The 13,153-nt window shown below is 31.3% G+C and overlaps 3 protein-coding genes across 3 annotated transcripts; all 3 read right to left on the bottom strand.

Moving 5' to 3' along the window:
* Positions 1–2,166: 2,166 nt before the first annotated feature.
* On the bottom strand, positions 2,167–3,606 carry LOC149059978 (52 kDa repressor of the inhibitor of the protein kinase-like). Its single transcript, XM_089227275.1, has one exon. It carries the CDS (start codon positions 3,604–3,606, stop codon positions 2,167–2,169), a length of 1,440 nt encoding a protein of 479 aa, XP_089083401.1.
* A 2,621-nt stretch (positions 3,607–6,227) lies between these two features.
* LOC149059979 (uncharacterized) lies at positions 6,228–7,076 on the bottom strand. Its single transcript, XM_089227281.1, has one exon. The coding sequence runs from the start codon at positions 7,074–7,076 to the stop codon at positions 6,228–6,230; it is 849 nt and encodes a 282-aa protein (XP_089083407.1).
* A 957-nt stretch (positions 7,077–8,033) lies between these two features.
* On the bottom strand, positions 8,034–9,620 carry LOC149059980 (uncharacterized). The gene is made up of 4 exons (XM_089217176.1): positions 9,557–9,620; positions 9,208–9,467; positions 8,962–9,124; positions 8,034–8,395 (listed from the first exon to the last, which is right to left on the bottom strand). The coding sequence occupies exons 2-4, from the start codon at positions 9,382–9,384 to the stop codon at positions 8,259–8,261; spliced, it is 477 nt and encodes a 158-aa protein (XP_089073302.1). The 5' UTR covers positions 9,385–9,467; positions 9,557–9,620; the 3' UTR covers positions 8,034–8,258.
* Between the last annotated feature and the right edge of the window lie 3,533 nt (positions 9,621–13,153).

A 13,153-nucleotide genomic window follows, 5' to 3' on the forward strand; every position in this document is an offset into this window, starting at 1 on the left:
ACAACACAACCTATCTCAACATAGTATTTAGAATCGTAAATAAACAATGATGTTTTCATCAATTCACATAAAATATTAAATAAATTATATGTTAGTTCAATAATAAATAAATATAACTAAAAATGTTACGATAAAAAACATTATTTATTTAAATCTTACCTAATTTTTATCTGAGATTATCTGACGCAGTGGCATTAGCACAGAGATAGGCGGTGTCGTCTTAAAATTTTAGATATGTTGTGTTATCATTTTATCAATTAGTGCGTTATCTATTGACTTTATCCTAAATCCATAGACCTTATACTTATAGACGGAACATCCTTATCCTTTCCGTGTGTGCCGGTACGGTCATGAGAAGTTGAGATGCAGTGTTGCCCATTCTTCGGAACAAAATTATTTTTAAATATTATCACAATAACTATTGTAATAATATTGGCGCGTGAAATACAGCTACCGTGGACTGCGACTGCATTAATTATATTATATAACTACCTAATTATTATAGTATTATTCTATGGACTGCCTACAACTCAGGCTAGTTCCTACTGAGTATCGAACACTGGAATGGTATAGAAATAAAGAAACAAAAAGTTATAGTTACAAAGTTCAGAATTTATTCATGTAGTCAAGTCTTAAACACAAAAAGGTAATTAAATATCATTATGGGCCTAGGATATATTATATTATGTTTGTACATTAAAAAGTTAATAAAATAATAACATTGTGCGGCCAATGACCTTTATAGTCGAGGCCTTGTTTGTAAAATAAAAAGTAATATTGTATAGTAAATAAAATGTTTAATGTTAATAAAACTGTTTCTCAATAGCCAATAAGTATAATTCAGTAAATTCTTAATAATAATAATAGTCTTAAATAATTCAATAAAAAAAGTATTGGTGTGTCCATTAGGTATATAGGTATTACAAATAAATAAATAAATAGTTGATGACTATTATTCGTTGCGAAAAAGAATTAATTTCGTTAATTTTTGCCTCAATTTAATTTTGTTATGATTAGATTCTTTAGCTGCATGGTGTAATCTGACATCCAAATATATATAAATAATAAGTGCTATTAATTGTTCTCTATGATTATTAAATAGATTTTGACTTAATCAATGATCATCTAATTCCTAAAAATTCTTTTAGTACTGCTGTATATATGTCTTTTTATTTTAGTAAATAAATCATTTTTAATATTGTTTTTAAAAATATTGTCACAACTTCTAAAAACCATTTCAGCTATTAAACAAATGTCTATTACATCACTAGATGGTTTTATTAATGCATTATTCCTGTCTTTCAAATTAATTAATATATTATGAGTAACCGTTTTATACAAAGACTGTTGACAAATAGCACAGTTAATTTTTTTCAAAATTTTTTTTACACCAAATCCTCCTATATACTCACTAATATTTTCAACCAAAGAGGATAAACGATTTAATGTTTGAAAATATAAGTGGTCATGATCTACCACTATAGCTTCATCTGTCTCATTAATTTGGCTTGTAATAGAATCGGGCCCCACATTAACTACAGATAGTTCAGTAGGATCTAACATTGCTAGGCAATTTCCGTACTGTGATCCTGTTGCTTGATTGTGTACAAGAAGTTTTTTATAAGCTGTAAAAAACTGTTTGCAAGTTGGGTTATTGTTATGACCCCCTCTCATTCTAACAGCACTAAAAAAGTTTCAATATGGTCTCGTGAAAGTTTATAAGACAGTAAATAATTTAAGCCATATTTTGAATTTAGATACTCATATAAATTTAACAAATTTTTTAGACCATAAACTAAACGAATGAACCCAGTTTTTCGATTAGAGTCAATTATTCTTTGACCATTTTGAAACTTTAAATTAAAAATATATTTTTCAAATGTTTCTGTAAATTCTCTATATTTATTAATTGTGTTGATATCCAAACAAAAATTATACGGGTTTTTAGAGAATTTTGTGCGACAATTCATAATATCAAACGCATTATTTACTAAACTACAGAATTTAGCAGTACCTTGACTCAGTGGCGTAGCCAGGAATTTTGTATGGGGGGGAGGGGCTAATTTTCACAAAAAAATTCAAAAAATACAAATAACATATTTCTTTTATTTACTTTTGTTTTTTAAATTGTATACATGTATAAACATTTTTATTTATTTATTATGCCTACAGGCTCCAATCTTTTAACTGCATTCTTCTTGGGGCGTTTTGAGCAAAAACTTGAATGATATCTGCTTCCTTAACAAGTTCTTTTTTATTTATATTTGCCATAGCTAAACCATTTAATCTTTTCTCCATCATTGTTGACCTCAAGTATGTTTTCATTCTTGACAGGGTGGAAAATGTTCTTTCTGGTGTTGCAGAAGTTACAGGCAAGGTTGCAAACAACTGTAACAATAATTTAATGTTAGGTATAAGGTTAGTACAGTGGGACATTGTTGATTCAATAGCTGAGACAGGCTTTGGTATGTTGTTAGTTTTCCATTGTTGCCTCCATAATGATAACTCAGCTTTGAGTGTAGAGTTCATATTATTAGATAAATCATTGCTATATATTTTGGCAGCTTCTAAAATAGTTCTATCGTCATACTCATCAAAATGACTTGGAATCAAACCTTCTAGAGGGATTATGCTAGATAGTCTATTATCGAACCGTGTATCCATTGATTGAATGAGATAATCAAGAAAAGGAAGAAATATTGATCGTTTGAAATATATTTCAGCATTTTCAGAATCAATATTTATTCTATTTATTTGTCTGTTACATATTCGAGGCATGCGTATTTCAATATTAATTTTTTCTCCTAATTCTATTACGTGTTTAAAAACTATGTTAAACTGGTTGTCTGCATCTTCCCGAAGACTCTGTAATGCCCCTTTTATTACCATGACATCGGATAATGCTCTTGATAAGTCTTGTTGCTTAGATTGTAAAGCAACACTAAGTTGTAATGTATAAGCAAGGCAAAGCGCCGCAACATCAATAGCCACTAGAAATTCACTTTTAGTTATAGAATTTAAGTACAGTAATGCTTTACTTGAAGTTTCAGTGTTTGAATCATGTTGTAGTTCTTCAAGTGCATTAAGTATAAAAACATACAATTCTTTAAATGTCATCAAGGAGTCATGACGTTCAACCCAACGCGTCTCGCACAATGTTTTAAGTTTAGTCTTTCTCTGTTTGTTGGATTCTGTATTTGAAATTTCTGATTCTATAACAGATTTTAATTTGTCTGCTCTTTTTGCAGAAGCAGAGAAAAAAGATGCAACAGCACCAATAACTCCCATCATATGCTTTATTGAAGACACTTCGCACGCTTTAGTTATACATAAATTAAGTGAATGACTGAAACAATGGGTATAAAATGCTAATGGCTGTTCGTTTAAAATTAGAGCCTGAACACCATTGTTTTTGCCTGCCATGTTTGATCCACCATCATAGCCTTGACCCCTGAGATTATCTAAGCTAAGCCCTAGTTCTTCTAACTTTTGTTTAATAGCGTTTTTGATTGAAACTCCCGTGGTAGAAGTCATTTTGACAAAACCCAAAAAGTCCTCTTGAATGACACAATTTGTTAAATCAACATATCGAATACAAACGGTCATTTGTTCTTCTGTACTTAAATCGGTGGTTTCATCACACAAAATAGAATAGAACTTTGAAGATTTAATTCTTTCAACAATTTTTTTTCAATTACACTGCCAATGGCTTCAATTACTTCATTTTGAATCTGAGGACTTATCATTGTACAGTTTTTAGGTGCTGTTTCCAAATGATTCAATAAATCAGTATCACCACATTCAATTCTAAAAGCAAGAAGACCACGAAACACTCCTTGCTCACCATTTAAACAAAAGTCTCTGACATTACCTGATGCCATGGAACCCATTTCCCGGTGCCCACGTAATGGAATATTATGTCGAGCACAAAATAGTATAGTTTTAACTATTGGCATCAATCTCTTACGGTTGTATTCAATTGTTTGTTGTTTATGTTTATCTAGAAGCACATTTACTGACTTATTATTTGTATTTTCAAAATTAATTAAAAAGTCATTGGCCCTTTGTGTGGACAAACGATGGTAGTCATTATTTTGATGATTTTGTAATTCTTTCAATGCATCTTTATACTTCACCATAGGGTACTTAACTAGTTTTCCAAGTTTCTATAAAAACAAATTATATAATTTATAAACTATTCATATTATTATGGTGGTATAAGTTTAAGCAGAAAATAATTACTTGATGGCCAACACCACCTCCAGAAAACGCAAAAACTATACAATATTTACAATAAGCCCCTTCTCTTTGCATTTACTATAAGCTAACCATGGGAACATTGTTAAATATTTGTGTAGAAATCTCCTTTTTTGTTTCCCTTCAACACATTCAGGAAAAACATAGTTAGCAGGAGGTTTCCACTCAAGCTTCAAGCAATTATTTATTTCTTTAGCATTTAGTTGCTGTTTTCCAATAAAATTAGCAATATCATTAAGGGGCCAAGCAGGTGCACCAAGAACCTATTAAGTGAGAATTAATAAATAACAAGCAAATCTATGAATCTGAATATAAGATTGATTATAAAATTATCAATATATATAAATAAATAAATATAAGATAAAATATAATAGTTATTCACTTGTACTAATTCTACACTTTACACTTATGACAGTAAATGGCTTTAATCTAAATTTAAAATAAATTAAAAACTACACAATTTTTACCGTTTCATTAATATTTTCATTAGGATCAGTTTCTTTAGAAATAATAGAATCAGGTTCAATAGATTTAATGGTAATTGGTGTTGTTGATGGTATAGTTAGTTCCTCATTTTCAGCCTTATCAATCTTCATCTTCATAAGTAAAGTATAAAAAATATAGTTAATCTTATAATTTTATAGTAATATCAGATATATAGAAATACTCTGTACTTAATTTTCAAATTTGTAAACATAAAAATTCAGCATATGGAATTTATAATGAAGAACATAATATTATTTAAGTTGGTCAATGCAATTTGATATTTGTACTTACTGGCTCATCCGAGTAGACTTCTTGGCATTTTTTTTTCATATTAAATATTGGAAATACATTTTTCCGTTTATCACTCATGTTTATATAATTTTAAATGCGTACCCACTACCCACAACACACAAAAAAAAAATGAATATATAATAATATAATATCAATATAGTAACAGAAAAACTAAATTAAGTAATAAAGTAGGTAATAAACTTTGTCGTTTGTCTATGCGACTATGCTTAACACCGTAACAGTATTACAGTAACCGGCATGTTTGATATAAATTATCATTTGTTAAATGTTTATTTCAATTATCATTTTATTTTTATTAGTGTATATGTACAGCTAATGTGTTTAATTAAGGTACACGTCTATCTAATATATTTATTAGGTCGGTTAAAAAATCGTATACGTTTTCAGTGTTATCGTATTGATGTAATAATAATTTATTTGCTATGTCAACGGACTGTGGAACATTATAATAAACCTTATCTCTTAACCCACACAACACGATAATATTTTTTAAATGTTTATTCAATATTGAACATTAAATATAAAATATTTATTATTTATTGAAAATTCATTGAAAACTCATTATTATATATTTACTCAATATTGTAGGCACATTAGTTGAACCAAAATTAAATGCTAAATAGTAATTTGAAATTATATATTTAATTAACATTACTAATAAACATTTATTTAACATTTATTTTTTCTTTATTTCAATATTGTTATTGGTACTTTTCTGTTATCCCTACTACCGCGAGTCTCAATTCTGTTATCTCGACTACCACGCCGGTGCCGAGACTACCGCGACTACTCAATTCTGTTATCTCGACTACTATTGTACTATCCAAATAGTTCCGTATTTTAATACATAATACCAAAGAACAAACACATGAATTGCCATCGTTTATTATCAGTAATCATATAAATTATCTTAAATCATGTATATACCATAAAATTATCACAAAACATCAAATTACAAATTCTAAAATTATCACAGCGTCAAAATACAAAATAAAATTATCACAGTTACAGTTGCAAAAGTCTAAAATGTATTATAATATAAAACAAAAAGTCGTCAAAATTATCAAAAAAACGTCAAAATACGATATTAAATAAATATAAATAAATTATCACAGTTACAGTTGCATAAGTCTAAAATTCTATTTTTGGTGACCAATTTTCGGAAATATTTTTTAATATGTATTCGAATGGTTCTCCTTGTTCTCCAATGTTTTGTCTCCAGATAAACTCCGCCAGATAAGACTCCAAATGATGGCGTCTGGTTCCCCTATGTTTTTTATTTCTCCATTTAGCGGAGCCCCAAAGACGTTCAATATGCTGAGTATGAATCCCAGTAACTGGGTCAACAAAGTTATTAGTATGATTGACTGACCATGCGTGTATCTAGCTCTGGTTAGTTCGTCTGTATCATATCCACGCCAACAGTCAGAATATATGGTTGTACGTAGGTTACACTTTATATATTGTTTTATCGCAGTTGAAAGCGTTTCCTTGGTGCGATTAGGAACTTGGATTAGAAATGACTCCTTCGTTTCGCGACAAATTCCCCCAAATATCCACTGTTGTGGTAGTATTCTTCCAGCATTATTCTTTCTTTTTGAAAACATACTTTCGTCGATTTCAACAATTTTTCCCGGTCCTCCGATTCGTGTTTGTTGATTTCGACTAATTGTTATAGTGCACACCTCACGCATGTAATTATTCCAATCAACTACCGTACAATGATTCATTTCCAAATGTCTTTCACAAAAATTAACGGAGGTTAATTCTGCACTCCAACAATATATAAACCGGAGTATGGTTAAAAAAGGCAGACGACTATTTTCAAACCAATTACCCATACGCATATTGGTTTTATGCTGACACGTTTTGACGTTGCATTTCCAAAAAATTTCATTTTTTCCGATGTACAGTTTTTTTTTATGACCGTTTTTGCAATCACGGTGTGTTGGAAGTAAACCCTTTTCTTGAAAAAATTCGAGAGCATCTTTTTCGCTGTTTGGTAAATTCCATAGATTCATAATTATATTAAAATTAATAAATACAACGACGGATTATTTTAAAATAATACAACTGTCAGCAACGACGGCAATCGAGCGAACTGTAGTCAGGAGTCCGGACAGGTCCGGTAATCGCGACACCGGCGTGGTAGTCGAGATAACAGAATTGAGAAGTCGCGGTAGTCTCGACATCGAGCGGTAGTAGGGATAACAGAAAAGTACCTTGTTATTTGATTTATATTATATTAATAAATGTTTACCTTTAGTTGCAGGTTCATTAATTGAACCAAAATTAAATGCCGAATAGTCATTTGAAATTATATATTTAATTAACATTACTAATAAACATTTATTAAACATTGATTTTTTCTTGATTTTAATATTGTTATTCGATTTATATCATATTATTAAATGTTTACCTAAAGTTGCAGGTTCATTATTAGTTGCAGGTTCATTATTAGTTGAATCAAAATTCAATGTTAAATATTGATTTGGATTTATACATTTCATAAACATTTATTAAATAAAGGATTTTTGAATTTTTACAGTAGACAGTTGCAGGTTTATTAGATACTCTATACTTATTATTTATATTTCAGGTACATATTATATTATTAAAACATATTAAATCAAATTATATAAAAAAAAAAATGCTTAATTGAATAAATACATTATATATCTATACTATACCCATACATATTAATGCATTTAAAAAAGAAATAATGATTTAAATATAATATCCATTAAATACATATTTTTATTTAAGTCCCATTTATGCAGGAATGGTATATTATAGTAAAGAAACAAATTTTAAAATTTTAAAATTTTAAAAAATTAAACATATTATAATAAATGTATGAAAAATGGAATAAGATGATAAAACAAAAAATACACGCTGTTTAAACTATATATATATAACTTAAATACAAACTGAGTATTTCTCAGTAAAGATATAATAGTAAAAATTCTCTTATGACTATATATATATAATTATTAAGTAAAATATCTTATTGTTATAGAATACTATAATAGCCAATTAGACAAACTGACAAATAATAAAAAGTAGCAAAACATGATTTCTCCTTAATACAAAAAAGAAACATAAATTAAAATTTTGAAATAAGGACATAATATAAATAATTGAAAAATTAAGTACCTATCTAAGATTTAAAATCTTAGAAAAAAAGTGTTAAAATAATATAATCAAAATGATTGTGCAGTGGTTATTTTGTCCTGTGTTCTTTTAATGTTGAATGGAGCTTGAGCTAATACATATTTGATTGTTTCTTCAATTTCATTCTTAGGAATATTTGAGAATTTAACTTGTTTTTTAATGGCATCTGTAAAATTATAAAAATATAAAAATTTAATTTTTTAATATTTCTCTTTTAGAATTGTACTAAGTCTTTCCATACCATATATTATATTGTATACTATTATAACAAATAGTTTATTATACTTTATCAATTAGTTTTATAATTTAGTATTTTGTATTAGATTTCTATTCTAAAGTTTATTAAAACTGAACAATTACAATGAATAACATTTAAAACATTTTTAGGCTAATTAATAATAATACAGAAAACATATAAAATCATAAATTAAAAACTCTTAGAATTGTGATAAATGTAATAAACCAGCATTACAAATTGAGGGCTCCCACAAAAACTTTTACAATAGTACACTCCAAATTATAAACTTTAATATTATATTAGTAACAATAACACTTAAATTATATATATGTATACAAATATATATATATATATTTATATACAGGGCCCAGCAAAAATACCTCCCATATTTATAGATGGCAATTCATTGGAATATGGGAGGTAGGTCTTTTTAGCCGGACCCTGTATATTTATCAAATATTTTGATACGATAGTTAATCATAGATGGTACCTACCAAATATAACTGAGCAAATGAACAGTGATGAAAATGGATTTTTACCCTTTTTACCACTATAAGAGTAATAAGATAAAAGATCATCATTAAACAATTTTGACATTAATCTTTTGACCATAGCTTTCACATGTTTTCCTCCAATATAATATGACAACTCGTTAACCTTAAGTAGAAAAAAAAAAAAATTGAACACAATAAGTTAATTAATTTTGACATTATACCAAAAATGTAAAAGTAATTACCTACCAAACATGATCTAAATTGATGATCGCCAGCAATTTTATCTTCTATAGTACTTAAATCAATATTATTATCCAAGGGTAGTGGACAGTCATGAAAATCTTTTAGAGACAAACTGTTTTTATCTGTATATGTATTATTGCCTTGTAAATGGGTTAGTATTGATTCAAAGTGTTCAAACATTACTGATTAATTGCTTTGAATTTGTCGCATTTCCACTTTTAAAAATGCCATATTACGCATGATGTTATTTTGAAAAACAGTATCTGTTAAAATTAATACAGCAAAAATTTGTTTTTTTTTTTATAATAGAATAAAATAAAATATAAATTAAAGATTAAAATATTTATATCACCATGTGGAGCGCGAGAATTAACAGAATTAACATTTGTTGCGCTATCTTTTGTTTCCAGATTTTGATCTAATGTAAACAATAATATAGAAGCAATTAATTTAGTTTCAATTTATGAAAAAATGTTTTTCTAATTACCAACAGTTCCAACACAAAAATTATCGATTGGAGTATAAGACTTATTACTAAACAAAGTAACAGGATCTTGTTCTTGAATGTCATTGTGAATTATATTTTCAACGATAGACTGATTAGGCGAATCTGAAATTTTAACATTTAAATAAAAATAATAATAATTAAAACAAAAATGTATTTATATTCTTAACTAATATAATAGAACATATAATAATAGTGACAAAGATAATTTTTGTATATCAATCAGGTATTGATTTTGTTCATCTAATTTACTTACGTATTGTTTTTTTGGAAACAATAATGTCAGACCCATGAGCAAATACAAGCTTCCTAGCTGTAGAACTTTTTTCTGAAAAAAAACGTATTTAATTATTTTCAAACCTAAGATAATTACAATGAAAATACTCAATATATATAACATTTATACCGGCATGAAATGTTGAGGTACTTGCAACTGATGATGGAGAAATATCAACATCCAGCGTACGAACACAATTTTTTATTGCTTTAAAATAAGATAAATATTATTATAAAAGTTATTCAAATTAGAAAAATATACTAGAATTACATTTCATTTTTTTTGGAGATGGGGACCAACCCTGTTATAGTTTCCTTGTATGGTTTTTTCTAGATTCACATTTCAAAGATGTAAACGGTTTATTAGGAACTATCAACATGGATCCGTTTTCATTGTCTGAATCTATAGTTAAAGAATAAAAATGTATAATAAATTATCAATTAAACAATTTAGTTCCCAGCCATATACATTTACAAATGCAAATACTACAACATTACCAGAAAACAGAGGCATTGATGCATTAGATCTTGATCCGGGTGAGTTTAGTTTACTTCGATTGGCTATTTCATCGTCATCAGTAAAATCAGATTTATACATCGCAAGATTTGCTTTTGATTTTGCTTCATTTAATGATGCTGTTTTAAATCAAACATGTAGATATAATAAAATAAATAGGTAGTTAGAATTTTACAATAACTTTAATGTTAAATACCAAACTTACTTAGGTTTTTACAAAGTACTCTAATTTTAAAATATTTAAAATCAATTTCATTAGGTATACGTCTATTTGTAATATATTTTGATGTTTGTAATTTGTTGTTTGGCCATGCACAATAGTTGCCTTTAACCCAGAGACTAGGAACCGCTTCAACACTATTGTCTTTGGTAAAATGAACAACTGAATAATTTGACATTTTTAAATATATCAATGAATTAGTACTCTTAAAATCTTAAGGTTCACAAAGGAGAACCGTGACTGGTCAGGATAATAATTAAATAAAAACTATTTAGTTCGGTTAGAATAAAACAAATATAATTATAATGTCTGTTAAAACACTCCAAATAACACAATCGGTAATACAACGGACTCGTTTCGTTACGAGTAAGAATCTGTTCATAGAATATATTATAATTCAAACGGTTGTACGGAGGTACGCGGCGGCGATAACGGCGTCGCCGGACCTTTACAAAAACCAGACTGAATAACTGTTTTTGGACGGGCCGCCCGCGCTGTCCGTGCTGGTTCTGTGGGCACGAGGCGCAGTGTGACCAATACAGGGCACACAGTGCCTCGGCCCTTACAATAACATAGATTAAACAAAATGACCGGGTGCTAACATTCGGCCTTCCTGGCCTGTGGGATCGCCCCCGATCCCAAGCAACCGAAATAACAAACACTTTTTTTTTTTTTTTTTTTTTTACAATAGTTTAACAAATAATTTTAACATAATAAGTCTACGAATAGATACATATATATAAGCGGAACAACATTAAAATCATTTCACAGATGAGATTACAAAAAAAATAAATAAATAAATCCCCCAAGATAAACCTATATCTCGTCTAGCTGGTAATCCTCGAAACGGACAGGACGCCTCCTGGAGCGACTGGGCCGGGTAATCCCTACGACGGTTTCGTCGGAGCGTGTTACCTCGACCTCCTGTCGGACATTGTCTGGTTGGTCCTCTTCAACCTCGACCTCGTGTCGGACATTGTCTGGTGGGTCCTCTTCAACCTCGCGAAGAATTTTCCAGGACTTTAGTTGTGACACGTGGGCCGTCGTCGCGTACACTTCGCGACCATCGGTGGCCAGTTCCGCCACTCTGTACGTGTCACCCGGCAACACCTCCACGACCTGCAAGGGTCGTTCCCGATATTTAGCTTGCAACTTGGAGTTTTGGTCGGGCCGCGGTTGTCGCAACATCACAACGACCTCCCCTACGTCATATTTCACCCCTTGATGATGACGCTTATCGTAAGAGGCCTTCATACGCGACTGACTTTGCGCGATCGCGGATCGTGCATGATCTTGGAGCTCATGTGGGTCCGTCCAATTATCGCGCGTGCGGCTGTGATCGAACATGACGCCGCCGTGATACCGTGGGCTGTACCCATGTAGGACTTCGAAGGGTGACTTGCTACTTGATTTGTTCACCGCCGAGTTGAGGTGCCGTTCGATTTCCGGCAGATGAGTGTCCCAACGTTGTTGATCACCGGTCATCATGCTAAGGAGTGGTAGAATCGTTCTGTTTGCCCTTTCCACTTGCCCGTTAGCCTGCGGGTGCCGGGTGGAATTAAGGGTGTGGCTGATCCCTCGTTGTCGACAGAAATCTTCAAATGACCTACTGGTAAAACAAGTACCTCGATCGCTGATAATACGGCGTGGTACTCCACGTGTATCACAGAACTTAATTAAACGTCTTACAACACCAGCGGCATCAGTGGATCGGCTCGCGTACAGATGCGTATACTTAGTCATATTGTCAACCAAAACTAATATATATCGGTTACCTGTTGAACTAGTTTCGAAGGGCCCTAGATGATCGACATGAACAACTTCAAACGGTCGTCTTCCTGCTGGGATAGGGTGGAGGAGACCCGGTTTCTTGCCGGCTGGCCGTTTGTGGGTCAAACAATCCAAGCACATCTGTATGTGCTGTCGGACGTATCGTTTCAACCCGGTGAACCAGAAGTCCTGTGTTATCTGAGCCACCGTGCGATCCTGTGAGAAATGACCACCATAGTCATGGGCTCCGATAACTATTCCCTTTCTCATAGCTCTGGGGACAACAAGTAACGGACGACCTGCATATCTTCGGTATAAGATGCCGTCATGTACCTCGTACAGCTCGACGACACGTTTCTCATGATCGGTGAGTGTGTCGGATCGCGTGATCAACTCGATCAGCTCTTTGGAGGCGCTATCCGCCTGCTGCATGAAACGAACCCGGTCGGTCGCGGACATGGCAACGAACACGTTCAGACGTTCGACAAGTTCGGCGTCGACGGGGATATCAGGGACGCCAGTGGACGGTGGCTCAACTCGACTTAGCGCGTCCACATGAGCCATCCGCGTACCTGGCCGGAATTTGATGTCAAAGTCGAATTGCTGCAAAGTCTCGAACCAACGAGCTATCTGCGGGTTTACGGTCTTATGCAAATTTAGA

This window comes from Diuraphis noxia, unplaced genomic scaffold (assembly GCF_037042655.1).
Source record: "Diuraphis noxia isolate RWA-SAM2 unplaced genomic scaffold, SU_Dnox_SAM2 contig0001, whole genome shotgun sequence".
NCBI classification, from domain to species: Eukaryota; Metazoa; Arthropoda; class Insecta; order Hemiptera; family Aphididae; genus Diuraphis; species Diuraphis noxia.